Source organism: Pongo abelii, chromosome 9 (genome assembly GCF_028885655.2).
Source record: "Pongo abelii isolate AG06213 chromosome 9, NHGRI_mPonAbe1-v2.0_pri, whole genome shotgun sequence".
In the NCBI taxonomy this organism is placed as follows: Eukaryota; Metazoa; Chordata; class Mammalia; order Primates; family Hominidae; genus Pongo; species Pongo abelii.
This window is the reverse complement of record NC_071994.2, coordinates 2,454,932-2,482,882: the sequence shown is the minus strand read 5'-3', so window position 1 is coordinate 2,482,882 and position 27,951 is coordinate 2,454,932. Positions and strand designations below refer to the sequence as shown.

The following is a 27,951-nucleotide window of genomic DNA, read 5'->3' as shown; positions in this document are numbered from 1 at the left end:
CAGCTCCTGCAGGTTCCAGCACAGGGGAGTTAATCCTATGGACTTGAGATGGGTGGGACCCTGTGCGCCACTCCGCCCAGAAGGTGCTCCCCACTCAGGGGCATGACCTGGGGGTACATGGGACAGTCTCCTCCAACGACAGAGGCCTTCATGTGCAGGCTTCTCCCAGCCATGCCCACCCCATCACCAATGAGACCCTCTGCTCATGCTCATCTCAGTGCTGGGGTGATGGGGAACCCTGGAGTATCAGGAAGGGCCCCAGAGCTGCGACTTGGCTCAGAGCCATGGAATCACCCCCATGCCCCTGAGGACAGAATCACATCTGGCTTCACCCACAGCATGGTTGCACCTGTTCCTCAAACAAGCTGGGGTGCCATGGCTGGGCACCTCTACTGGGTATCCCCAGACAGGGAAGGAGCCTGACAAGGGGCAGGGGCTGACTGAGGTCATAGCAGGCAGGGAGCTCAAGTCCCTGGCCAGCTCCCTATCCCATAGACCTCCCACTCACATCTCACACAGCCAGGGACTCAGAAAGCCCTGCATGACACCCCTCCCAGACGCTCTGCCTTGCTTTTGTCAGTGACAGAGACCAGGACTCCAGCCCACAAAGTAGCCCAGGCCACGACCCTCCTTCTCTGGGTAAAGGGGCTTCACCCTGAGATGAAGCGACCAGCCTCAGCCTCTCCAGTTCTTTCCAGCTCTGCCCTATGAGGGACATGCACACATGCATACACACACAGCCATACAGACACACAGACACACCCACACACACACACCCCTATACAGACATAGGTGCACACACACCCATACAGACATGAACACACACATCCATACAGACATGCACATACATACACACACACACCTATACACACATGGTGCACAAACACCCATAAACACACACACCTATACACACACAGGTGCGCACACACACCTATATACACATATGTGCACACACACACCCATAAACACACACACACCTATACAGACATGCACGTATGCACGTATACACACAAAGGTGCACACACACCCATACATAAACACACACACCTATACATATGTGCACACACACTTATACACATAGGTGCACACACACCCACATATACATGAACACACACCTACACACGTGTGCACACATACACGCCTGTACACACACAGGTGCACACACACCCATACATAAACACACACACCTATACACACATAGGTGCACATACACCCATATATAAACACACACACCAATATACACATAGGTGCACATGCACCCATACATGTGTACACACACCTACATACACATGCACACACCCAATCACATGCACACACCCATACACAAGTACACACACCTGCCCATGCACACACACACACACCCGCCCATGCACACACACACCCGCCCATGCACACACACACCCATACACACGTACACACCCATACACATGCGTACACACATCCATGCATATGTGCACACACCCATACACACAGGAGCACACACACTCATACACATGTGCCTGTGAGGCTGTGATATTGCCATGCTTAGGACCCAGAGCTGGGCCATCAGCATCCTCCAAGTCCTGGGGACCCGGTGGTGTGTGGGGCGAGATGGATCTCGCAGGTCCCCTGGGTTTCTTGACACTTTAGTGCCCTGGAGTGTCAGAGGCTGTGGCATTGCTGACCAGCGCAGAGGACACTTGGGTCAGGGTTGGGGGTGCAGCCAAGAGCAGATGGGGAGGAGGAGGAGGGCGAGAGAAGCAAGCAGCATTTGGGGTACAGCCCTGCTGATCCCCACTTGCAGAGCAACACAGAGGTGGGGTCTAAAAGGTTGGGGACCCTGAAGCCACACCAGTTGGAGGTTCAGAGTCCTAGGTCCCCGAGTCTGGCTGCAGGATGATTGCAGCCGAGTCAGCCCTTGTTCCCCAGCCGTTGGGAGATTTCGATGAGATGAGTTGATACAGGGTGGTGAGGGTGGGTAGAACTCTGCTGTGGAGGGAGGAGGGCCATCCCAGCAAATGTGCTGGAACCCGGAGGCAGAAAGGGAGCCTCCACCGACACCTCTCAGCTGGTCAGACATTAACTCAAAAGGAATATCCACCTCAGTGTGAAACCTGACACTACAAAATTTCTGGAAGAAAACAGAAAATCTGTGGCCTTGGTTTAGGCAAAGATTTCTGAGATAGAGCACCAAAAAACACAATCCATAAGGGAACAAATTGATAAACTGGACTTCATCAAAGTCAAAACATTTGCTCTCTAAAAGGGCACTATTAAGAGAATGGGAGGCCGAGGTGGGAGGACTGATCGAGACCAGGGTTTTGAGACCAGTCTGGGCAATGAGAAATAAAAATAAAATTCTAAGCACCCCCCTCCCTATCTAACTGAATGGATCCCCACTTGGCCGAGGGAACCCCAGAGAAACCCTGGAGGCTGAGTTCAGGGCCATGATGGATGTGCGGGTGGATCCGTATCATCACATCCCCTCCCTCGATAACTGTCATTGGGTTTTCATCCCAAAGGGCTGAACAGAAACCAGCCTTTTCATAAGACGACCGCTTGTCTTCCTTCCCAAGGCACAGAACAAAGGCGGGAGGAGATAACGAGATGTTCTTCCGCCTCCCTGGGATGTACGCTTCCACGCTCCCTCTTTCCTCCAATGTACCTCTTCTGTAAAATGTAGATTTACTGGGCTCTAACTAAAGTCTCGCAAGTATATAATCATTTGTCTCACTTGATGCCCCTCCCCTTTTCAAGAAAACATATAAATATGAATGACACCTCCTAAACATCTCTTTGGAAAAAGCAGCTACAGATGCTTCTATGACTCGAGTTTTTCCTGGGCCTGCCCTCAAGCTGGTTCAATAAACCTCGATGATTTGAGGAGTACGCTTCAAGTACTCATTTTGATTGTCAGCAACATAGCGAGACCCCAGCTCTACAAAAAATTTAAAAATCAGCCGGGCGTGGTGGCATGCGCCTGTGGTCCCAGCTACTTAGGAGGCTAAGAGGGGAGGATGGCTTGAGCCCAGGAGTTGGAGCTGTGGTGAGCTGTCATAGCACCATGCACTTCAACCTGGGCAACAGAGTGAGACCGCGGCTCTAAAAACAGTTGTTTAAAAGGGCCGGGCGCAGTGGCTCATGCCTGTAATCCCAGCACTTTGGGAGGCCGAGGTGGGCGGATCACGACGTCAGGAGATGGAGACCACGGTGAAACCACGTCTCTACTAAAAATACAAAAAATTAGCTGGGCATGGTGGCGGCGCCTGTAGTCCCAGCTACTTGGGAGGCTGAGGCAGGAGAATGGCGTGAACCCAGAAGGTGGAGCTTGCAGTGAACTGAGATTGCGCCACCGCACTCCAGCCCGGGTGACAGAGCGGGACTCCATCTCAAAAAAAAAAAAAAAAAAAAAAAAAATGGTTTAAAAGAACGGAAGGACTAGCAAGGGACGACGGAAGCCTTTACAGAGCAGGTATCTGATAGAGGACTTGGTCCAGAATATAGAAACATGTAACATCTTGGCCGGGAGCCGTGGCTCACGCCTGTAATCCCAGCACTTTGGGAGGCTGAGGCGGGCAGATCACGAGGTCAGGAGTTAGAGACCAGCCTGGTCAACGTGGTGAAACCCTGTCTCTACTAAAAATACAAATATTAGCCAGGCATGGTGGCGGGCATCTGTACTCCCAACTACTTGGGAGGCTGAGGCAGGAGAATCACTTGAACCCAGGAAGCAGAGGTTGCAGTGAGCCAAGATTGCACCACTGTGCTCCAGCCTGGGTGAGGGAGCTCCAGCCTGGGCGAGGGAGCAAGAGCAAGACTCCCTCTCAAAAAGAAAAACCACCCAAGTTTTCTTAACAGACAATTTGACAGACACTTTACCAAAGAAGATATGCGGACAACAGCTAAGCAGCTGAAAAGATGACCCCACACAGTGAGTCACCAGGAATGCCAGAGAGGGCCCCGACACACCCCTTAGATTGGCTAAAATTAAAGACCGACCACACCAAGTGTTGACAAGGAGACAGAGGAACTAGAGCTGTCGCACGGGGCTGCTGGACTGCAAAAGGGGATTGCTGCTTTAGAAAACAGTTTGTCAGTGTCCTAGAAAGTTAAGCCCACACCCACCCCATGACACAGCCGTTCCACTTCCCAGCTGGCTGTGGAGCAGTTAAACCACCTGCTTGCACAAGGGAAGCAAAAGCATTTGCTCGCACAGAGACTCCAACTATTCCTAGCAGCATCATTTGTGAGAGCCCAAACAGGATACAGCCCACATGTCCATCAACAGGTGCATGACTCGCAAAGTAGGCTCTACCCAAACAACAGGCTGATGCACACAACAGACACACAGCTCAAAATCATGACGCTGAATAAAAGAAGCCAGACGAAACCAGCGCTGGCTACGAGAGTCCATCCAAATAAAATTCCACAAGGCACAAGCCCATCCATCGTGCCTGATGGTAGGGCAGTGGTGGCCTGGTCGTGGGGACAGGGGGATGCTGTGAGGGTGACGGGTGTGCGCACTCGGCTGATGCTGGCTTCACAGGGCCTCCAAATGTCAGGACTCATGGAACTGTCTGCTTTAAACTGGGGCCGTTTACCATATGCCAAGCACGCCTCCGTAAAGCTACTTAGAAAAAAAAGTGCATGCCTGTAATCCCAGCACTTTGGGAGGCTGAGGCAGGCAGATCGCTTGAGCTCAGGAGCTTGAGACCAGCCTGGGCCATATAGTGAGACCTCATCTCTACAAAAAATACAAAAAGTAGCCCGGCGTGGTGGTGTGCGTCTGTAGTCCCAGCTACTCAGGAGGCTGAGGCGGGAGGATCTCTTGAGCCAGGGAGGTCGAGGCTGCAGTGAACCAAGATCACACCACTGCACTCTAGCCTAAGCGACAGAGGGAGACCCTGTCTCGAAAAATAAAAAATAAACTTCTGGGAATGGGCCTGTGGCCTGTGAAAGGTTAGGAGCCCAGGAGAGAGAGTGCATTTTCCTGGCGCAGTCTAAGCACGTGGCTAACAGCCCCTTAAGGAGCTGCTGTTATCCCTGTTTTACAGATGGGGTAAAGGAAATGCAGAGGCACATGGCCTGCACCCACAGGGCCACTGGGCAGGTCCCCATGCTGGGCCAGCCCAGCAGCCTCCCTGCCCTGTCCCTAACCAGGTGGAAGGCAGCGCCTGGACTCGGAGGTCACAGCAGCCCCAGTGCGGGTGGCCCGTGCCATCTGGCAGTGCCCGGCCCCTACCCTGCTCCACACCTTGAATCCACCTGGCCTGCGTCTGCAGGGGAGGGATCAGGGGAGCAAAGGGGTCCCCGCAGCCCCCATTGCAAGACGCATGCCTGCTGGCTGTGTGCACTGGGCCCGTGTGCCCAGGCATTGATGTGGGGGGCAGGTGTCTCTCACCTCACCTGGATCAGGCCCGGTGGGCAGCATCCTGTCCAGCACAAGAGCACCCCAACGCCTTTGCCAAACCCTAGCTCCCAGCCTTCCCCCGCCTGCACCCTGACGTGATCTCAATGGTCCCATGTGACTCAGATTGTGGTTCTCGGCAGAGATACAAAGCCACTTCCTGAGGCTGTATCTGTCTCCTGGTGGCTTCTCGGCTGAGCCCCCGGCCATACCATATCCTCTGCGGAAGGCTATATCAAGCCAGGGGACCAGGGCCCCACACCATCCCTGGCTGCTCCATGGAAGAGGGAGCAGCCTCCTCCGTGAGGACCAAAAGGGTAGAGGCCGACACCGTCGAAGCCAGTCCTGCCCTCCTCCTGGGCCCCTGCCTCCCTGCCGGACACCAAGGTGCCACGAAGGGCACCCATGGCTCAGCCCACCCCATGGAGCCCTGTGCAATGGGGAGATAAATCCAGACCCCCTCACAGCCCACTTCCACCCCTGCAGAGGCACCCTGGCCCTCACCCCAGGGAGGCCCAGGCCCTCGGACCTGCTGACCAACCCTGCCCGGCTCTCTAGCCACAGCTTGCTCCTCCGATTTCCAGGTCACCTCCTGCCCCTGCCTGGAGTGCCCCCATCTGTCGGGTTTCCCCTGGAAGGCACCCCCTCAGGCTCCCACAGCCCCCTGCAGCCCAGCTGCCCACAAACCCACCCCAAAGCCCCTAGACTGTGGCCAGGTCATGCTCACTGCTGCAACCCAGGGCTGGCCCTCAGAGCAGGAGGCCAGGTGTTCTGGGAGCGGGCAGAGGAGACCACAGAGGAAGAGGGCAGGGGCTGGGCCCTCGCTCTCTATAAACTAAAACTATTATGATCCCTGTTTCCAGATAGGATGACTGAGGCCAAGGGAGGCTAAGGAACTGCCAGACATGGAGCTCAGCCCTGTTCTCATGAGGACAGGAAGGCCCTCTCCCTCTGCCCACCCGGCAGGAGGCCCCCTGGACAAGGCTGGCCAGCAGATCTGTAGCCTGGCCCCAGGCAGCAGCCTGGCAGTAAGCTCTCCTGAGGACTTCTGGCCTGCTGAGGGCTGTGCCCCCAGGCAAGGCTGGCACCACACAGAAGCCCCCGAGGCTGGGCAGATGTCTGTGATAGCATCTTGAACCCCACTCCACAACAGGCCAGCAAGGGTCAGAAACCTGTGGCTGCCACGGCCAGCAACAGAGGCCAGCCCCTTGCCCCTCTAAGAACCACAGCCCCAGGCCCAGGAGGGGACCCCCAGCACTGTGTTCCCCCAAAACTCACTCTCTTCTGGGAGCCCCCCTCCTCCTGCAAAGTAGGGGACAAACCCCAGCCTAGGGAAGGGAAACCCAGGACTTCTCCCCCCAGCAAGCACCCATCAGGTGGGGCTCAGCCATGTGTCACCTCCCCTTTGGAGATCACTTCTCCACTCTGGGCCTCAGTTTCCCCAGCTACAAAATGAGGCAGCTGGGCCACAGCCTGCCTACATCTCCTCCCCCAACAATGAAGGTCGCTGTTCCAGCTTCCTCAGCGACACTCCCTAGGCAGAGCCTCAGGAAAACTCAAAAACGTCCCTGAGCCCCCTGGGTGGATGGGCAGGTCCCGGCTAGGACAGGAAGAAGCAATGCCCCCACAGCCAGCCCGAGAACACTCATGCAGGCCCTGAAGGGCGGGCCCCTGGGAGTCGACCTGAGCCGTCACCAAGCTCCCCCAGGAAAGGACAGGTCAGGTCATGAGCCCGGCAGGTGCAGCCAGGAACCATCCACATCCAGACCCGCCTGGCAGCACTCAGCTCCTGCCTGCCAGCCGGGCTCCAAATGACCTTCCAGGGGGCATGGCTGGCGCCCACCAAGGCCCAAGGGGAGCCGTGAATCTGTACCATTCATTGTTCCCAGCCTGCCCAGAACACAGGCTCTACCCAGACGGACACCAGACAAGGCCACTCTTCCGTAAACCTTCTCCCAGGAAGCTCCGGGAAGCACGCTGGTGGGAGGCAGAGCTCCACACCCACCCCTCCCCTCTCCAATTCCACCCCCAAGCAGGCACTGGTACAAGGCACCTAGTGTGAGCAAGGTGTGAGAGGGGCCGGCACGGGGCAGGGGCCGGACAGGGAGCTCTGCTACGCACAAGCTGCGTGACCCTGGGCAAGTGTCCACCCTCTCAGGCCTCCACCCAACCAAGACAAGTGATGAGCTCGGAGGAGTCTCAGCCCTGGTGGGGGCCATGGTTCCTCCCGACTCAGATCCTGGCTGGCTGGGCCTTGGGGGATCATCTAAGGCCACCTGGCTGGATGGAGGCAGTCCGCTGTGGGGACAGTGCACTGCCCAAGAGCTTCCAGCTGCAGCCAGGGCCTCAGGGCCTCACATCTCACACCTGGACTGGAGGTCAGCCTGGGAGGCCTTGGACAAGGGGTCACAGTGCCAGCTTGAGCCCAGGAGGTCGTGCTGCAGTGAGTTATGACTGCGCCACTGCACTCTAACCTAGGCGACAGAGTGAGACTCTGCTTCAAAAAATAAAAAATAAAAAAACTTCTGGGAAAGGGCCTGTGGCCCATGAAAGGTTAGGAGCTCTGGAGGGACTGCATTTTCTCGGTGTGGACTAAGCATGTGGCTAACAGCCCCTGAAGGAGCTGCCGTTACCCATTTTACAGATGGGGGAAAGGAAACAAGAGCCCATGGCCTGCACCCACAGGGGCAGCCGGGGCAGCTCCCTGCACTGGACCAGCCCATCAGTGCCCAGAGTTGGTGCCCAGGACCCCAGAGATTGCTGTCTTACTTCCTCGGGCAAGAGGCCTTTGAACTATCTTAACATACAGGAAAAGAGAAGAGAAGTGCCCTGTGGACTCCGACTCCTTCCATCTCCGGGCAGTGCCCCACAGGTGGGATCCGCCTCAGCCCCAGCCCACCTAGGAGGGGTCAGCAGAGCCACCCTTTCCTCCTTGCCCAGACTGTTCTTCCCACCAGCATCCCAGAGTCCAACATGGACCGTGTAATCCTGGCCCCTGAGAGAAGCTGGAATCTGCCACACAGAGGCACTGCCCACCCCAACTCCTGTCCCCCAGGCCTCCCCAAGGACAGGACATGGGACTCATGCCGGTGCAGGGCCCAATATGGGGGCAGCAGCCAGCGGCCAGGAGCCCATGGGACCCTAGCACCATGTGGACCCAGGACCACAGTGCACCTGCCCCCACCCCGGCACCCTCCTAGGTCAAATCACACTCAATTCAATCAGAGTTCTCATCCATGAGATGCCAGAAGACACTCCAGGGACTCCAGAATCCTCTTACTGGCCTCTCCTCACTTATATATTTTAACTTAAATGATCTTTTATTATTTTTAAAAAGCAATATATTTTTAATTAGAAAATTCAGATGAGCAAAAATGAAAAGATTAAAACCCACAGCCCACACCCAGGGGTGACCACGACGAAGGCTTGGTATCTGCTGTCCGGGCCATTCCACACCTGGACATCCATGTGTTCTGGACCAGGGAGCACCTTTGGCCCCCTGCATACAGCTTGTATCTGCTGATGGCAAGCACCGTATTCCACATCGCTGTGCCAGTCAGGCCCAGTCGTTCTAATTGTCCCATGGGTCCTGCAAACATCCCGGCCCTGCCTGGATTCACCTGGCAGCATCAGTGTCCATTTTCCACAGTCCTGCTTTGCAGAGTCAGGGCCTGTCATCCCGGTCCATGGTTATCAAACCAGACCCAACTCCCAGCAGTGAGCCTGCTGAGCATGGAGCCCTCGGTGCTGCCTCACACCCTGGGGAGAATCTTCCCTCTGATCCATCAGCCAAGCAAGTCCCCCCACGGGGGCATCTACACAAGCACCTATAGGGAGCCGCCACGTGGTAGCCAGGGGCTGGGCCATCCGGCTTCAGGGTTGACCCCCTCCCAGGGCAATGTCTTGTGAGGAGCAGTGGCCACCGCTCTGAAACTCGAGTTGCACAAACTCAGGGTTCACATCTTGGCCTGGGCACCCACAGGCCTCCCCGACCCCCTGTGTGTTGAGCTCAGCGCAGTGCCCAGCACAGGGAGTACACCCATAAACATAGCTGCCCCAGCCCCAGCCTCAGTCCCCGGAAGAGGCAGGGTGCCCAGGGCGGCGTGACTTTGAGGTGGCAGGCAGCCTGCCAAAGGGGCCACGATAAGAGGGAGGTGGAGCCTGCCCAGGGGACCGAAGCCAGGAAGGCTACAGAGCCCCCCAGCCCCGCCCGCCACCTGCACCAAGGACAACCAGAACATTCCACCACTTGTCCTGTGGGTGCCGCGCCTCCGTGGAGCTGCACCAGGCTCCTTGAGCAGCCGCTGATCTGGGGGATAGAGGGGGCAAATGTACCCTTAGCAGAAAACAGCCTCTATCTTGCAGGCCAGCGAGAACTTCTGAAAGGCCTTCTGCATTCCTGCCTTCTGTTTCACCCACTGGCAGGTAGGGATTAGGCTCTCCAGGCACACAGTAAAGTCAATGGTCCCCCAAGGTCACAGCCGGGAGAGGCTGAGCCAGGGACGGAGCGTCCAGTTCCCCACTCTGACCAAGCACAACCCGGAATCCTGGAATCCACTCCGTCCTCCACTTCCCGCTCCCCACACCCTGACAGCAGGTATATCCCTGAAGGACCCCTGAGGACCCCTGACTGGCCCCACTTCCCTGGGCCCCCTGCTGCTGCTGCCCCACCTACCAGCTCAGGGGCCTCACCCGAGACTCTTCCACCCAAGAGCCCACAGCCCTCCCCCAAGACCCTCCCTGTCTGCTCGGCTCATGGGGAAGAAACCTGAACCCCAGGCTGAGCACGGCACATGGACCCAGGTTCAGTCCCTGTCACTCTGGGCTAGGCCCCGACTCACCAGCCCAGGGAGGGTCGAGGGTCTCCTTTCTCCTCCTCAAACCTCCAGGCCTTCCCTGCCCCCGGCACCCTCTTTGCCTGTGGTTCTTGCCAGCAGCGCCCACCCTCCCCTTCACTCCACCGCCCCCTCCCCTCAGTCCTGGCCCTCAAAGCTGTCTAAGTCACAGGCAGGGTCACCCCCTACCAAGAGAGCAGGCCCCAGGGCACACAGAGGTCAGCAGAAAGCGCCTGCAGGATGGCGCATGGGTGTGTGGGAGCACGTCCCTGCCACTCAGTAACAGGTGGGGGCCTTATGGTGGGATCAGGACAGCTGCCACCCAGATTACAGCGACGTGGTGGCAACATCACAGCGAGGTGGTGGCAACATCACAGGTGGTTCCCGTCATGCCAGGAAGAGATGGTGCATTCTAGAAACCAGCGGCCTTCGCCGGGAGCCCCCAGGCAGGTGTCAAGCTCAGGAGCAGGCCCGTCAGAGAGAGGAGGCAAGTCAGAAGGAGGAGGAGGCAAGTCAGAGGGGGCGGCCCTAGACATCGCCTCTGATGGCCACGCTACCCTCGTCCACAGCCACACTCAAGTCCAGAGGCCTGTCTACCTTGCAGGCCTGGCAACCCCAAGAACAGCCAGGAAGACCCAGCCACCACCCACCGATCCAGAACCAAACCACCAGAAGGCTCCAGCTTGGCTCCTTGGGGCCCTCCGTGAGATACACCCACAGCAACGCCCCCTCAGCCCAGGGAAGGATTCTTATGAATCCCAGAAAGACACAGTGGGGCTGGGTCTCATCGCTGGACAGCTGCTGGGATGGCGGAAGGAGCAGCAATGCATCCCAGCTGTATTGGGGCTAGGCTGGCTGAGTCCACACTCACCGAGAGTGTGACCTCTCTCCAGACCTTCCCCCAGGACAGCAGACAGCAGACAGCAGACAGCTGCACCCAGTGGGTGCTGGAACCAGCATGCCCCATCCATTTCTCTCCCTGCCATCCCTCCGTCCACCCACCCCTTTCTCTCTCCACCCACCCACTACTTCCACCCATCTACCCGCCACCCATAACTGACCCCAATTCATCCCCCCATCCACCTGCCCATCCCTCCCTCTACCTATCTGTCCACCCCCGAGGTACCTACTCCATGCCAGGCCCCACACTGGCTCAGGAAGCACAGGCTCTTTCCCAGGGTCCACAGCAGCCACAGGCCTCAAATTCCCGAGAGCCAGAAGCCTGGAGTTGTGGGTGAGAGCAGGGGCCACGTAAACAAAAGCAGCCATGATCTGGGCTGAGTAAATCCAGGCCCGGCACCACCACCATCCTGCACTCCAGACACACACATGTGCAGGCGCAAAGACAGTGCCTTCCCGGGCCTCTCACAGCCCCAGGCCATGGAAGCTGCAGGGCAGGAAGGGAAGAGGGGCCACCCCCGCCCCGGCCGGCTAACCCAGTCAGCAGCCTTATCTGCTCCACACTCAAGGTTCCCTTCCCAGACAGAGCTTCAGAGGCTATTTCAGGAACGACAGCAACCAGACTGCAAATCTGCTGCAAGGCGGCCTGAGAAGCCATCCTCTCTGAGGCTGAAGAAATGGGGGGCATCAGATGGCCCCGCAGGCCTTCAAACAGCCCTGCACATGCAGACCGAGCCCCACACACCTGATCACACCTGACCCGTCACCAGGTCAGACACCGAGTTCCAGTGCCAGGACCAGAGACACATGAGGACGAGCTCAGAGACGCAAGGTGGCTGCCCAGGGCCTCTCACCCACCCCAGGCTGTCCCCAGCCATGGCCACTGGCTCACAGATCGCCACTCCTGGACCCAGTGGAGGCCAGGAGAGTGAGGCCCATCCGACTCCCGGACACCCCCGGAAACCCGGGTCCTGCAGCAGTACCACCCAGGACAGGGGAGCTCCAAAGGAGGCCACACCCCCATGCAGCAGACAAGACCGACAAGAGGGCCACCTGCACAGGCAGCAACCCTAAACCAGAAGCAGTCACACCCCAGCCTGGGGCAAAGTGCTCCTCCAAAGGCTTGAAGCAGTCTTTGGGGCCAGAGAGAGATCTGGTCCCCTACTGTGGGGACACACCTACCACCCTCTCATAAGGGCCTCGGCCACAGCCACCCGGATGGGGGGTTGCTCCCACCCAGCCCCACCGCCCCACCAGAGTGGAGTCCCCAGCGTTCCCCGGCAGTGGGCACAGGGCTTTGGCAAAGGGGCCCATGCAAACTTGTGGTCCAAGGTCCACTTACAGCTGGGCTGACAGTCCCTGTACCTGAGAGGCCTCCAAAACACATGGACACAGACTGGAGCCTTTCTCCTGTGGGCCTCGGAGCTACAGGAAAAAAGGGAAGGAGGGAGGAAGGGAGGAGGCCTGTGGAGGCCAGGGCCTTGAGCTGGGAAGCAGGACTGATGCCACAGAGTAAACAAGTACCCGTACCCGCAGGGCCACCTGGGGGCTTGGGCACCTGCTCCTCCCTTGGGGCATTGCTGCCCTCCACCAGCCACAGAGCACCTTGAAAGACCAAGGATATGGGCACAGTATCTGTCCAGCCAGAGAAATGCGGGCCAGCAGCACAGGTTCCACTGCCCTGCAGCCACCCTGCCCGGCCTGCCCACAGAGAATCAGGTCACTCAGGGAGTCACCCTGCCCCAGAGTCCTGCCCCCAGCTGGGCCACAGGCTGGTAGGGGTCTGGGCCCTGTTGCATCTCCGAAGACCTCTGCTGCCCATGGGCACTGCAAGCAAGGACTCAAGTGAGGGGCCCCCTGGGGGTGGCAGTCAGGACACCGAGGCCTATCCGGGTTTTGGAGGAAATGAGCTTCCACATCTGCACTGGGGTGGGGCTCTGGAGCCTAGAGGAGAAACAGTGGTTCACATCAGCTACTATTGAATTCAGTTTGTCTGAAAGACTGCGAAACCACACATCTTTTCTGGCTAGCAGTTAACCACATTAAAAAAAAAAAAAAAAATTCTTACTAAACCAGTCCTCTGACCCAGCCGCGTCCCAGGGAAGTCCGCCTCTCGTTTTGCAGTTGAGGTAACAGGGCCAGCTGGGAGCTGGGTTTTGGCCCACCTGTGCTGCATGGAAAGGAGAGTGGGTTTTAAGCAGAAGGGAACCCCTGCCCTGATTTCACAGACTCCAATCATCTACCTCTGAGACCCAGGCCTCTTGCCACAAAGGGGGAACTCTTTGTAGGCAGGAGGGCAGAGGGGGCCTCCAGGGTGGTCTGGGGGAGGGACCACGCCCTCACGGTCAGCCGTTCACCCCCAGGGCTGCCCTCCATCGTGCACGGAACAAGCTGACTTGTCCCTGCCCGGTTGACTTAGAGGAAGTCAGCACTGCCAGTCACCACAGTGCCACAGCCTGCCCCCCACGGAGGGAGCTACAGACTGGCAGTGACCCCTACATACCCTTAAAGGAACCAGAGCTGTCTCAGACTCCCACAGCTCCTCATTACCTGAGACAGGTAAGCCTTCACCTGCTCCCTCCAAGCCCTGCGGTGAGGAATTACATGCGGTTCTCCGCTAGGAACCCTGATTGCCCCCCACCGCGGCCCCTGTTATGGCCTGAAGTCAGGGAGTGTCACATGCATGCTTTGTCTCTGCCCAGCTCCAGGCAGGCCACACAGTCCCTGGACACCATGCCCCACATCCTAACCTCACACCACCGGGCGCCCAGAGGAGACAGACCACAGTGTCCCCACCACCGCGTCCCAGGGAAGTCCGCCTCTCGTTTTGCAGTTGAGGTAACATGGCCAGCTGGGAGCTGGGTGCAAACTCTGGTCTGTCTGCTCCAGAGCCCCATAAAGCCTCCCAACTGGGCACGTGGATCAGAAATGCACCATGGCAGGTGGGGCATGGGCACAAATGGAACATGTCAGCAAACCAGAAGTAATTTAATACAATATCTGTTGTCATTTATTTAGTGAGGACCTAACTAAGGCCATATGTCACAACTGGTGGATGGGTGATTCTTTCCTCCTTCTCTCCCTGTTATTTCTTGGTCATTGACTTACTGAGGAAATCAGGTCATGTGTCCTATAGAGCATCCCCCCCACTGGGATTTTGCAAGTGGCCTCCTGTAGTATCATTTAGCGCGTTCCTCTGGCCTGAGTATTTCCAGTAAACTTGTACTTAGAGCACGAGGCTTGGTGAGATCGATCTATCCATCCATCTATCCATCCATCCAGGCAAGGAAGCATTGTGGATGGGAGCACTTTCTGTGCACTGTCCAAAGGCCTTTACTGCTTTGGAGCTATGACGCTCCATGCGGAATCCCTGACCTCACCAGGAGCTGGAGTCTGGCAGGACTTTAGTAGCACTGCTGCCTCAGGCATCTGTGGGAGTCCTGAAGAAGGACGCAACCCCATCAGCTACTGGGTTTCCCCGAGTTACAGTTCACAGGTTAATCACGGCAGGGACACATGTCAGATTCTCTCCGTTTGCTTGCCAGGATTCAACATCATGAGTGGTCTCCCTATTGACCTCCACAGATCATCAGAGAAATGCAAATCAAAGTCCACTGGTTTTTCCCCTCAGTATCAGGATGAACTTGGGATCTGAACCCCATCAACGCAGCTCATCCACTTCCTCTGTTATTTTCAATGAGGCTTACCCACTGCATCTTCGGCTTGGGAAGAAGGGGGAAGACAAGGACACCTTCAAGTTCCACTGACATGGCCCTAGGGGGCCTCTGATAACTTCCCTGCCTTCTGCTGTGATGAGTACTCCCAGCTTAGCTTGCACATCTCCTGCCACAGACCTGGAATCTGCCAGGGGCCCTGGTTTCTTTCAGGGGGAAATGGTACCTAGAGGCCACAGTCTGGGGTCTAGAGATGCTCTTAGCTACTGAGTGGTCCTTGGTCCTGGGCCTTTCCAGTAAACAGAGATATTTAAGTAAACGTCATCATGGATGCATACTGATAGTCCTCATTCAAAAGCAGGGATGGAGGATTTTTGGTTAACCTCTTCTAACTTACATCTGTATTTTTTTTTCTCCCATGCCAAAAGTTTCCATTTTTTTCAACTTTTTAATAGGTTCAGGAGGTACAAGTGCAGGTTTGTCACAAAGGTATATTGCATGATGCTGAGGTTTGGAGTACAAACGATCCAGTCTCCCACGTAGTGAGCAGAGCACCTACAAGTAACTTTTCAACCCTTGCTCCCCTTCTTCCCTCCCCACTCTTATATTCCCCAGTGTCTCTTGTTCTCATCTTTATGTCCACATGTATTTGATGTTTAGCCCTCACTTATCATCCCTGAGACCACGCAGTATTTGGTTTTCAGTTTCTGCATTAATGCACTTAGGACAATGACCTCCAGCTGCATCCAGGTTGCTGCAAAGGACATGATTTTCATGTCTGCATAGTATTCCATGGTGTATATATACCACATTTTCTTTATTCGATCTACCATTGACAGGCACCAGGGTTGATTCTGTCTTTCTGCCATGAATGTACAGGTGCATGTGTCTTTTTGGTAGAATGACTAATTTTTCTTTGGGTACACACTCAGCACATGGGACTGCTGGATCGAATGGTAGTTCAACTCTTGCTTCTTCGGGAAATCTCCAAACTGCCTTCCATGGTGGCTGGACTCATTTACATTCCCGTCAACAGGGTGTAAGTGTTCCCCTTTCTCTGCTGCCTCTCCAGCATCTGTTGTTTTGAGACTTTTTAAACAAAGGCCATTCTGACTGGCATGAGACGGTATCTCATTGAGACTTTGATTTGCATTTCTCTGATGATCAGTGATGAGCATTTTTTCATGTGTTTGACTGCTTGTATGTCTTCCTTTTAAGAAGTGTCTACCATATCTTTTGCCCACTTTTTAATGGAGTTGTTTTTTTGCTTGTTGATTTGTTAATTCTTTGTAGACACTGGATATTAGGCCTTTGTCAGTTCAAAGTTTGCTAATATTTTCTCCCATTCCATAGGTTATCTGTTTATTCCCTTGGCAGTCTCTCTTGCTGTGCAGAAGCTCTTTAAGTCCCACTTGTGAATTTTTAGTTTTGTTCCAATTGCTTTTGAGGACTTAGCTATATATTATTTGCCAAGGCCAATATTGAGAAGGGTATTTTCTTCCAGGATTTTTTCAGTTTGTAGTCTAATGTTTACATCTAATCTTTTTTTTTTTAATTTTTTGTTTTTGAGATAGAGTTTCGTTCTTGTCACTCAGGCTGGAGTGCAGTGGTGCAATCTCCTGCCTCAGCCTCCTGAGTAGCTGGGACTACAGGTGCGTACCACCACACCCAGCTAATTTTTGTATTTTTAGTAGAGACGGGGTTTCACCATCTTGGCCAAGCTGGTCTCAAACTCCTGACCCCATGATCCACCCACCTTGGCCTCCCAAAGTGCTAGGATTACAGGCATGAGCCACTGTGCCTGGCCACGTCTGTCTTTAATTTTTGTATATGGTGATAGATAAGAGTCTGACTTCATTCCTCTGCATATGGGGAGCCAGTTATCCCTGCGCCATTATTGAATATGAAGTCTTTTCCCCATGGCGTATTTTTGTTGATTTTATTGACGATCAGATGGCTGCAGGTGTGTGGCTTTATTTCTGAGTTCTCTATTCTGTTCCATTGGTCTATGTGTCTGTTTATGTACCAACACCATGCTGTTTTGGTTACTGTAGCCTTGAAGTATAGTTTGAAGTCAGGTAATGTGATGCCTCTGGCTTAGTCTCTTTTTTGCTATTTGGGATCTTTTTTGGTTCTACATGAATGTTAGAATAGTTTTTTCTAATTCTATGAAAAGTGACATTGGTAGTTTGATAGGAATAGCATTGAATCTGTAGATTGCTTTGGGACATATGGCCATTTTAACAATATTGATTCTTCCAACCCATCAGCATGGAATGTTTTTCCATTTCTGTCACCTATGATTTCTTTCAGCAGTGTTTTGTAACTCTTGTGTAGAGATCTTTCACCTCCCTGGTTAGATGTATTCCTGGGTATTTTATTATTTTTGTGTCTATTATAAATGGAATTGCATTCTTGATTTGGCTCTGAGTTTGAACATCATTGGTGTATAAGAATGCTGCTAATTGGCCAGACGCGGTGGCTCATGCCTGTAATCCCAGCACTTTGGGAGGCCGAGGCGGGCAGATCACGAGGTCAGGAGATCAAGACCATCCTGGCTAACACGGTGAAACCCCGTCTCTACTAAAAAATACAAAAAATTAGCCGGGCTTGGTGGTGGATGCCTGTTGTCCCAGCTACTCGGGAGGCTGAGGCAGGAGAATGGTGTGAACCTGGGAGGCAGAGCTTGCAGTGAGCCAAGATCTCATCACTGCACTCCAGCCTGCGTGACAGAGTGAGACTCTGTCTCAAAAAAAAAAAAAAAAAAAAAAAAGCTAATTTTTGTGCATGGATTTTGTATCCTGAGACTTCACTTACAGTTCCAGGAGGCTTTTGGCAGACTCTTTAGGGTTTTCTAGGCTTAGAATCTTATCACTGGTGAAGGGAGATGGTTTGGGTTCCTCGTTTCCTATTTGGATCCCCTTTTATTTCTTTCTCTTGCCTGATTTTTCTGGTGAGGACCTCCAGTATTATTTTGAATAAGAGTGGTGAAAGTAGGCATCCTTGTCTTGTTCCTATTCTTAAGGGGAATGTGTCTCGCTTTTACCCATTCAGTACCACATTTGCCATGGGTTTGTCATAGATGGCTCTTATTATTTTGAGATATGTTCCTTTGATGCCTATTTTTGTTGAGGGTTTTTAAATGAAGGGATGATGAATTTTATCAAACTTTTTTTCTACATCTATTAAGATGATCATACGGTTTTTGTTTTTAATTCTGTTTATATGTGAATCATATTTTGTAAAACCTCCATTCTTGGTGATACCAACACAATTACTTACCTCAACCTGCAATTCCCATGCAGCACTCTTAGAATAATATAACAAATAGTATCACAACAATTATGTGGTCACTGCATGCAGCTCTATTTGTCTTCAGCAGTAACCCGCTAGAAATATGTTACCTGAAATCAGTCCTTCTGGGTGGTTAAGCCACTAATTCAGCACACATTTTTAGGTTCATTTGTTTCATTTCAATTTTGACGGACTGCTTTTTCTGGTTAAGATTTATTTAGGGATTTTTCACCAAGCAATTACGAACAACTTTTTAAAAATTATGCAAGCTATTTATTTACATGGCTCCAAAGTGAAATCTATAAAACCAGGTACATTCAGAGACATTTTGATTCCATACGCCGCCTCCCCCACCTCCTTTTGAGGTAAACTTTTAAGATTTGGAGGCTTCTATTGCTTTTGTTTTTAATATACATCCAGACTTGCATCCTCCCTTTTATCAGATGAAGAATAGCTGCTATATTTTTATTCACTGTGCTTTTTCACTTAAAAAGTATCCTGATACACCAGGTGTGGTGGTTCATACCTGTAATCTCAGCACTTTGGGAGGTTGAGGTGCGAGGACTGCTTGAGGCCAAGAGTTCAAGACCACCCTGGCCAACACAGCAAGACCCTGTCTAAAAAAAATAATTAAATAAATCCTGATAATCACTACATAATAAGAGAGATCTATGCATTCCTTTTTTACAGCTGCATAATATTCCACAAATCTCTGATTCAACCAATCTCCTACAATGGGCATTTGCAGTTTTCCAAACAGTACTTTCACAAGCAGCCCTGCACATGCGGCTTTTCCCGCCTTTGCCAGTGCCTTCAGGTAGGTTCTGGGGAGGGGGTTGCTGGGTCACAGGTCAGCGCAGATGGTTTTGCTAGATGTTGCCAAATCCCCTCCTCATAGACTCCACCCTCTTGCATGCCCACCAGCAAATGCCAAAGGATTTCTGCCAGCCAGACGGGACCTCAGTGACATTTTCCTCGACACCCCTCTTGCCAGGAGTGAAGGCAGCCCCTTCTCACATGTTCAAGGGCCCCCTGTGGGTCACTGTCCTGTGAGTGGTGTTCACATCTCCTGCTTGCTGTGGGTTTTCTTCTGTTTTCAGAAACTCTTTCTATAGTAGAAAGATTAACCCTTCGTGAAACATCACATCTTCCCCCAGCCTGGCATTGGCTGTTTCCCGTTAAGTTTGTTTTTTTTTTTTTTTTTTTTTGTCTGAGATGGAGTTTCACTCTTACTGTCCAGGCTGGAGTGCAACGGCGCGATCTTGGCTCACTGCAACCTCTGCCTCCCAGGTTCGAGCAATTCTCCTGCCTCAGCCTCCCAAGTAGCTGGGATTACAGGCATGTGCCACCACGCCCGGCAAATTCTGTATTTTTAGTAGAGACGGGGTTTCACCATGTTGGTCAGGCTGGTCTTGAACTCCCAACCTAAGGTGATCCGCCTGCCTTGGCCTCCCAAAGTGCTGGGATTACAGGCATGAGCCACCATGCCCGGCCAACGTTGCTTCTTTCTTATGTGGTCAAACACATAAATCTCCTCCATGCGTCTAGCTTTCAAGTCATAGAAAAGTTTCTTCACTCTCAAGTTAAAGAATTTCAGGCGCTTTCTTTAGGTACCCAAGTGGTTTTCTGACCCCCTGGGAGTCTATCCTGGTGTGTGACATGACAAGTGGGTGCAGTCTGATCACTTTCCACGTGGCCTCCCACCCACCCCACAGCACGCATGAAGCCGCCCATCTGTTCCCCACCAGTTGGAGATGCTGCCTCTTTTACAAAACTTCATATACAATGGAGTTACATGTGGTTTTGAAAAAGCTGTTCCATTGGTAATCTGCCTGCCTATAAGGCAGTGTCATGCTGTTTTAATTAGCAAAGCTGTATGTTTTATAATATTTGAGCCATCCTAGCCAAGAGCACAGACGTGACTCTTCACAAGAGAACAGCTGGAGACGCCACAGAACAGAATGCCAAGCCCAGGGCCCGCCAAGATCAAACGCTTGAAGCGCATGGTTCCTGGGGCTGCTCAGATATAGCCAGAGGAGGTTCCCGTCCCCCGTCTCCAGCTGCTCCCCTCTTTGGGGCAGGGTGGGGATGCCTCTGGGAGGGGTCTACCCCTCTCAGTCAGAGCTCCTTCTGCTCCCTCCTCTGAGCTGCCCCGGCTGCTCTGCGTGGAAGTCGAGGAGACAGCCCCTGGCCCCAGGGTGGGGTGAGGGGTCCCAGTGCAGCTGGGCTGCCTCCATGCAGAGGAGCGTTCCAGGGCCGAAGGGAGTGCAGGGGTGGGGGTCCCTGTCCAGCTGCTCTGCCTGTGGTTCCTGCTCTCTGAATCTCTTCGAGTCTCTGCCTGGAGCAAGTTCAGCTAGGAGCTGGGGAGAGCTACTCAGAGCACCCTTCCAGTGCACCCCAGAGTGTGATTTGGGAAGGCAGCAGAGAAAGGCGTGCACCTTAGCAGATATGGAGGCAAAGCCAAGAGCCCCCGCCCCCAGGGAACCTGCACCCTCTGGGTGAAGGCGGCCATAGCTCACCCGCTGCCAGGACGCAGGCACAGAACAAGGCTTTGAGAGCCAACTCTCAAAGGGGACAGTCCTCAGGGTGCTTCCTGGTGGCAAGTGCTAGGTGGGAGTGGGGGTGTCCGTGGATACTAACTGGGCCTGAGGCCAGGAATAGTGCACCACCTCACTCGAGACCACAGCATCCTACGGGCTTCTGGGCATCCTAAGGGCTTCTGGGTGTCCTGAGGGCTTTCTGGGTGTGACATGAGCAAAGTGGCCAGGCCTAGTTGTCTCATCTGTAAGGCGACCCAAATGTCCCCATCTGTGAGCAGATGAGCGAAATGGGGAGCAGAGCCCAGGCCCCAGGTCCCAGAGTGGGCAGGGGCCTGTCCTGGGGTCAGCTCCCCAGCCCGGCTCTTCAATCAGTTCCTGCTGGAGGTGGCCAGGCAGATGCCAGCAGACTCCAGGCGGCTCATCCTGAGAGTCCCGTGCCGATGAGGGAGCCACGACCCTCCAGGGAACCTTTCTGCTGGTCCATCCCACACAGTGCCTGGGACCACAGCCGGGTCCTTCTGGTGCTCAGAGACCTCCAAGGGCAACGACAGTGCCGATCCCATGGCCCCGAGCCTCAATCCTCTAAGACAGGGTTCCCCAACCCCGGGTCCGTGGCCTGTTAGGGAGCAGGCCGCACAGCAGTGAGTGAGCGTCAGGTGAATGCGCACGGCCACCTGAGCTCTACCTCCTGTTGGATCAGCGGTGGCATTAGATTCTCGCAGGAGCACAAATCCTATTGTGAACTGCACACACAAGGGATCTAGGTTGCACGCTTCTTATGAGAATCTAATACCTGATGATCTGAGATGGAACAGTTTCATCCCAAGATCACCACCGCCTCGGTGGAAAAATCTTTCTTCCATAAAACAGGTCTCTGGTACTAAAAAGGTTGGGGACTGCTGCTCTACGGGGAACAGTGTTTCTGCAGAAGGGCTCAGGCACCCCCTTGGACCCACCACCCTTAACCGGGATCCTTCTGGAAGCACCACGCCTGCTCAGACGGACCCCACACCCTGAACCAAACATTAGAACTTCCCAGGAGATGATCGAGAAATGGGAAGACACCTGGGTCCCATCATGGATCTTCCCCACCTCCAGCCGGGGCCTGCTCCCCAGAGAGAAGCCCCTCCCCAGCCAGCACCCACCCACGTGGGGCTCCCAGAAGAGGGCTGGGCCAGGCAGCGGAAGCCACACCCCATCACATGGTCAGATGCCTCGTGTAAAAACGGCCCCCCAGACTAGGGTCACGCGGCATCCCTGTGGTCACCCAGCTGGTACCAGAGACACCAGCCGCCTCCCTTTGTCAACCACGATAATTTTGCATCTGTGAGGTCTGGGGTTTCTCATGGTGCTCGGAGGAGCTGCTGGAGAGAGACAGCTACCCACCAGGAAGGGGTGTGGAGGCCAGGACGGTCTCACCGACATACCTGCAGGGACCCCAGATGCAAGCAGAGCATGGTATAGGAGCGTCCAGGGGCTGGAGTGACCCATGGTGACAGCGATCCCATAGTGGCCAGCCCCAAGGCACCTCCCGAGAGTGAAGCCAGACCCTGCTGCCCTCCCCTCAGTAACCAAATCCTTGGGGTCTGCATCAAAGTGGCCCAGGATGGTAATATTCATTGCCTCATTCTCCCCTCCAGCAGCAGATGTTGGGCTTCTGGAAGCTTCTCTGCGGCATCTCCCCGGGCCGACACCATGCTCTCCTGGCACTGGCCACATACCGGCAACTCGCCTTGGGCATCTGCTCTCTCTCAGCTCTTCCTGGGCCTGGAATGTTCTCCTGGCATCACCGCCCTTGGGAGCTGTCTCCTCCCACAGGTGCCTGAGATGAGATTGTCCCAGCCTTGTTGTTCTTGCCCGTGGACAGAGTCTTGAATCGCAGCGAGATATCACAGGGGCCAAAAGCCAGTTTGGAATGTCAGGGCTAGGGAGGGCTCGTCCACCTCCCAGACAAGGCGGGTAGAATGCAGGGAACTGGGGGCCCTGCCTAGGGCCGAGCAGGGGCTCAGGACCAGGACGCGTGCATCTGCACCTTGGCTACAGGGACCGGTGGCATTCCCATCGCTGGAAGGCATGAGCTCCCTGGACCCGCTGCATCAAGACCCCTGTGTCAGGACCAGCTCCCTGGACCCGCTGCCCTGTTAACAGCATCCCTGCGACTTGAGGACGCTTGCTCGTCTGAGCAGCTCTGGATCACACTGGCAAGGACATCGAGTACAGAAGGAGCAGACTTGAAACCAGCCTGGCAGCAGGAGGGGAATTCTCGGCACCCAAAGCCTTTAAAAATGGGGGCATCAGCCACCCAGGTGGAGTTGCCTGTCAACTCCTGTCACTCTGACACCCTCGGTAGGTACGGTGCTCCTGCCCATCTCAGCTGCCCCCAAAGGCACTCAGCTCCGCACAGCCTGTTTCCAGCTCTGGAGCAGACATAGGGTGGGTTTGGAGCTGTACACCCTTCCTGTCCTCTGCAAGACGTGCCACATGCCAGGACGGCATGTGGCTGACATGCCAGCTCCCTGGCTCCAACCACCTGACTTCGCACTGGCCCGCCCAACTGCATCCCTGGCCCTCATGCCCAGCGGAAGTTCATCCCATCGGCACCCAGGAGTGTCCCCTCAAAGCCCCTCCCTCAGACCCGGCCCTGTGACACAACGCAGCCCGCACATTATGTGCAAAGTTTCCAGTACCTCGCAACTGCCAAACAAAAAGGGACCCTCCTGCCTCCAGCACCCCAGGGTTGTAGGCTCAAGCTGCAAGCACCATACCCACAGGGAGCTGTGGCTTCAGTGCCAGGCATGGGTGAATGTTCCCTCCAACCGAGGCACCCTGCACTGAAGGCACCAGCACCAGGAGCCTGCCACAGAGAATGAGACGCAGACTCAGAAGGCCCAGGACCCTGGCCAAGGCAGCCCAGCCACAGGGCCACGCCCAGACACAAAGCCCTGCCACCTGATCCACGCCCACCAGGCACTGCCCAGGCCACCTGCAAGGACCCAAGTCCCTACCATCCTCCTGACCCCCTGTCCCCACACAGGCTGGGGAGGCCCTTTCTCCCAGGCTTCAGGCTCTTTTGCCACCTAGACTACCCCCTCCCCGGCTGACAGCCAGGGGTAAGGGATGCCTGTGTTCCCCCCAACTAGTACGAAGCCACAGTTAGGCACTCGACATGTTGGCAAGAGTGGATCCAGAAACACTGGGCTGGGTCTGCAATGGAGGTGAGGGGACACCAGACAGCCAGGGGATGAGACCAAGGGCTCATGCCCCACAGAAGGTGGCACTGGGAAAAGCCCCAAAAGGAATTCCCAGTTTTCCTGGGAATCTAGGGCTGAGGAGTGGGTGGAGGGATCTTAAAGAAGATGGAGAGAAAGAGACCTGATGCCCAGAGAGCCCCGTCTTCCTCTGTGCCCAGCCCCACCACCTGCCTTGGCCTCTGGCCTCCCTGCCCAGTTGCAGAACAACGGCCCAGCAGCTGCTTCGGACTCCAATGCCAGAGCCTGGAGACAGGAGGGCACTGGAGTCCACAAAGTTGGGTGCTGCACCCTGAGAGCTGGCTCTGTGTGGCCTTGTCTTTTGGGGAGGCAACCAGATCAGCCCAATCTACCTCCAGGACCTGCTTCTGGCTCCATTGTTGATTAACACGCATCCGCGAGGGTTCTGCCAACACCCCTGGAAAGTTCTTGGGAAACAGGGAAAGCCAAGGCTGTAGGAGCGGGGAACAGGGGCTGCTGACCCAGACTTAGGTTTGAGAGCCTACAGGGGCAGTCTCCATGCACTACAGGTCCCCCCTCAAATCCCTCTCCTTGGCCACAACAAGGATCTCCAAGCATCTCAGCAACCAGAGTAGATGGCCAGCTGGATGTCCACAGCCCTGGCCAAGGCTCACAGCAAGGGAGCTAGGACCTCTGGGTGCAGCAGGGCTGTATGGACCCCCATCCCCTCAGCTAAGATGGGAGCTGCCCCCAGTGGGGGCGCAAGCAACCACAGATAACTGGGGGTGTTGGGGGCAGGAAGCCTAAGCGGGCAAGGGTCGTGGCCCAGGTGCCGTGTCCACCCCGGCCAGCCCAGGGAGGCCAGAAGGAACACAGGAAGAGCTGCTCTCCTTGAGGGGGGGGGTCCCCGAGGAGGGGACAGGATATCCTGGCTGGCTTCCCCAGCCGCACACAGGAGAGTTCGCCCTAGCCCTGTAGGGTCAGCGGAACACCGGCTCCTGCCTCAACCCCTCTGTACACACGCCTGGGCCCTGGCTCTTCAAGGCCAGGCTTGTCGTCTTCAGGCCAGAAACCACAATATTTCTCATTTCACAATCCACCTAAGGACAGGGCCCTGTCTCTGCCACCATTGCCAAGACTTCCTACAGCAACACAAGGGCTGGACTGGCGCAGGGTTGGACCTGATTTTGTGAGGCTGCAGGTGGCCTCCAGCTACTCTGCCATCCTGGCTCTATGACCAGGTCTCCCCTCGAGAGACTGGTCCTGCCAACCTCCTAGGGCACTGAGGGTGGGAGCGCATCTCCCAGGCCCCCACCAAGCCACATGTCCTGCCCAGTCAGGGTCCACCTCCACTCCCACCCCACATGGAGGTACCTAGGTCGGGGGCTGTTCATGACAACTTCCCAGGGCCAGGCACACGTCTTACAGGGACAGATCCCAGAGCCGGAAAGGACCAGCCCCAGGTCTGGCCACTTCACAGAAGCATCCCTTTCCCGGCCACCCCCTCACAGAAGCCATCCTGCCCCTGTCCCCAAAAGCCACCCCTGCCTTGCCAGCTCTGCGGAGGCTGGGCGAAGGTAGACTCTGCTGAGCAAACTTCCGAGACCTAAACAATCCAAATCAGGAAGAAAACACAAGTGCAAGCAGAGACTTCCTCTGGGGCGCGGCGAGCCCTCTTCCTCCTCTTCCTCCACACGGGTGGCTGCAGTGAGCCCAGAGGCACGTGTCCACAAACCTGAATACAAGCGAGAATTCAGGGGGTCTGCGGGCACTTTGCCTTGGCCTCTGGCTGAGGAGGTCTTCCCACCCCTGGACATCTCAGAGAGTCTGGGGTCCGGGAGGCAGGTGGCCACCAGCACACAGCACCTGTGAACCTGGCATCTGCTGGACATTTGCACAGTGGCATCAGACTTGGGTCGGTTCCCCTGGGGTCACTGCACACAAATATCTCCCAAACCCCAAGCCAAGCCCCCGCTGCTGCAGCCACGAGCAGAGCTAGCTCCTCTCACAGACCAGCAGCGGCTGTGGCTCGGGCACCCACTGACATGTCAGGAGACAGGGGCTTGGGAGCTGGGCTGGGGAAAAGTCTCCAAGACCACACCCCAACCACATCTTTGAGGACAGAGGTGGGTGAGACTTCCCCTTCCTGATGTGGAAGGCCTCCTCTCAGCAAGGAAGGCAGTAGCCCTGCGACCCCTACCCCATCCCCTCACCTGAGACGATGCTTGAAGCCAGTTGGGGCCTGGCTCCTGCTGTCACCCGCCCTGAGGCCCTGGTGGCAGCTGCCAGCAGGCATGGACAGGCCTCTGGATGCCCTCCAGCCAGTTCTCTACTGAGCCTGCCCGAGGCAGAGGAGATGCTTCCACCTGAGGACGCTCGGAGAGACCACCCTTCAGCCCTCAGGTGAGCCCCACGGCCATCAGCCATGGGATGGCTGGGTAGAGGCTCCCAGGCCAGAGGCTGGCACCACACCAAAAGGCCGCCGGCTGGGCAGCCAGGAAGTAGGGCCACTGGGGCAGCGGGGGAAGGCCCCAGGCAGGCATGGAGGAGAGCAGCCTGGACCTTCCCGGAGGTGACTTCCCAGGCCCGTCCCTGAGAAATCCAGTGCCCAGCCCTGCTCAGGCACGCTGTACCGAGAATTGGAACCACCTGGTAAGGGGGGGGAGGGGGCCAGGTGCCTCTGCTACCAGCGCTGCTTTCTCCGGGAACACAGCTGCCTCTTAGTGAGAGCTGCAAACGTGCCTCTCCGCTCTCTTCATCAAGCCAGGTTTTCATGAGCTTGGTTCAGTTAGTTAATGTGGGGCCCGTGGGGACGCCCCGTGGCATGCTGAGCCCTCAGGGAGCACCGCCACCGCCACCTTCCTATCCTGGACAGCCCCCTGCCCCAGAGTCCACCTGGGCCTCAGGGGGTCTGAGATGTGGCACCAGACGTCAGGGGCCTTCTCTCTTGGGGGCTCCTGAGCCTCGAGTCTCAGCCGACCTTGAGGAGTTATCTTACTGCACCCAAGGGTGCGCTCCCCAGCACGCTTCTCTTCCCAGAAGGATTCACACCTGGACTATCCTCCCGGAGGTGTGGAGCCAAATTCTGGGCTCCAGGTGGTCCCCTCCCCAGCCGGCTCCCTCCCCACGCCGGGCCTGCGAGAAGATGCGCACCCCCAGACACAGCAGCGCCTCTGAACTTCAAGGGAGAGTGCAGAGTTTGTGTTTCTGCGTTTCCCCACTTCCTTCCCTCCTCTGCTCCAGGGTCGCAGCTCCGACGGGGCAGGTGGCGCCGGGACAGAGCTCCCCCACACCAGCTCTCAGGAAGCACGTTCGTGCCGGCCGTCGCCGGTGGCGATACTCACACGGCGAAGTGGTAGACGAAGCATTTCCAGCCGGTGGGACGCTCGAGGAAGTTGTAGACGCGGCCCTGGACGTGGGTGCGCGCCAACAGCGGGCGGCGCGTGCTGTAGATAGAGACGCGCGGGTCTAGGCTCACCCGCGGCCGCGGGCCAAGGTCGGAGGCAACTGGGGGCGCGGCGGGAGCGGCCGGGGACGCAGGGGGCGCGGGACCTGGGGCGCCGGGCGCGATGGGCGCGTAGAGCGCGCCGCCCGCGGGGCCGCCCTCCGCCAGCTCCAGCGAGAAGGGGCACTTCTTGGCCAGGCCCGCGCTGCCCCGCCGGGCGCCTGGCAGGCGGCCCCAGCCCCAGCGCTTCCTCTCGGCCCTGGGCGGGGAGGAGGCCGCGGCCATAACGAGGAGGACCCGCGGGGGGCCGGCCCGGGCGGCGGCACCGGGAGCTGCAGCGAAGGCGAGCGCCCGGGCACAGTGCGGGCAGCCACTGTTGCCAGCCCCGCCGCGGGGGGCCGCTGCCGGCCCAGCCCGGGCGCTCGGGGCGGGGCCGGAGGGGGCAGTGGCCGAGGGCCGGTCCCATGGGACGGCGTGCCCCGCCCCCCCGCCTGCACGCCCCGCCCCCCGCCTGCACGCCCCGCCCCCCGCCTGCACGCCCCGCCCCCCGCCTGCACGCCCCGCCCCCGCCAGTCCGGCGCGCACAGGGCGTCCCTGCCCGCGCCCACCGGCTTGGCCCGCCCTCTCCCTCACGCACCGGCTTGGCCCTGCCTCCGCCTCACCCCCTG

The 27,951-nt window shown here is 56.2% G+C and overlaps 1 protein-coding gene across 1 annotated transcript in view; it reads right to left on the bottom strand.

Moving 5' to 3' along the window:
- The window catches only part of KCNQ1 (potassium voltage-gated channel subfamily Q member 1), a 407,444-nt gene extending 379,876 nt beyond the window's left edge, over positions 1 to 27,568 (bottom strand). The window contains exon 1 of the mRNA XM_024255585.2: positions 27,183 to 27,568. Coding sequence (XP_024111353.1) covers positions 27,183 to 27,568 — 386 coding nt within the window. The remainder of the gene's footprint in view (positions 1 to 27,182) is intronic.
- Positions 27,569 to 27,951: the final 383 nt, after the last annotated feature.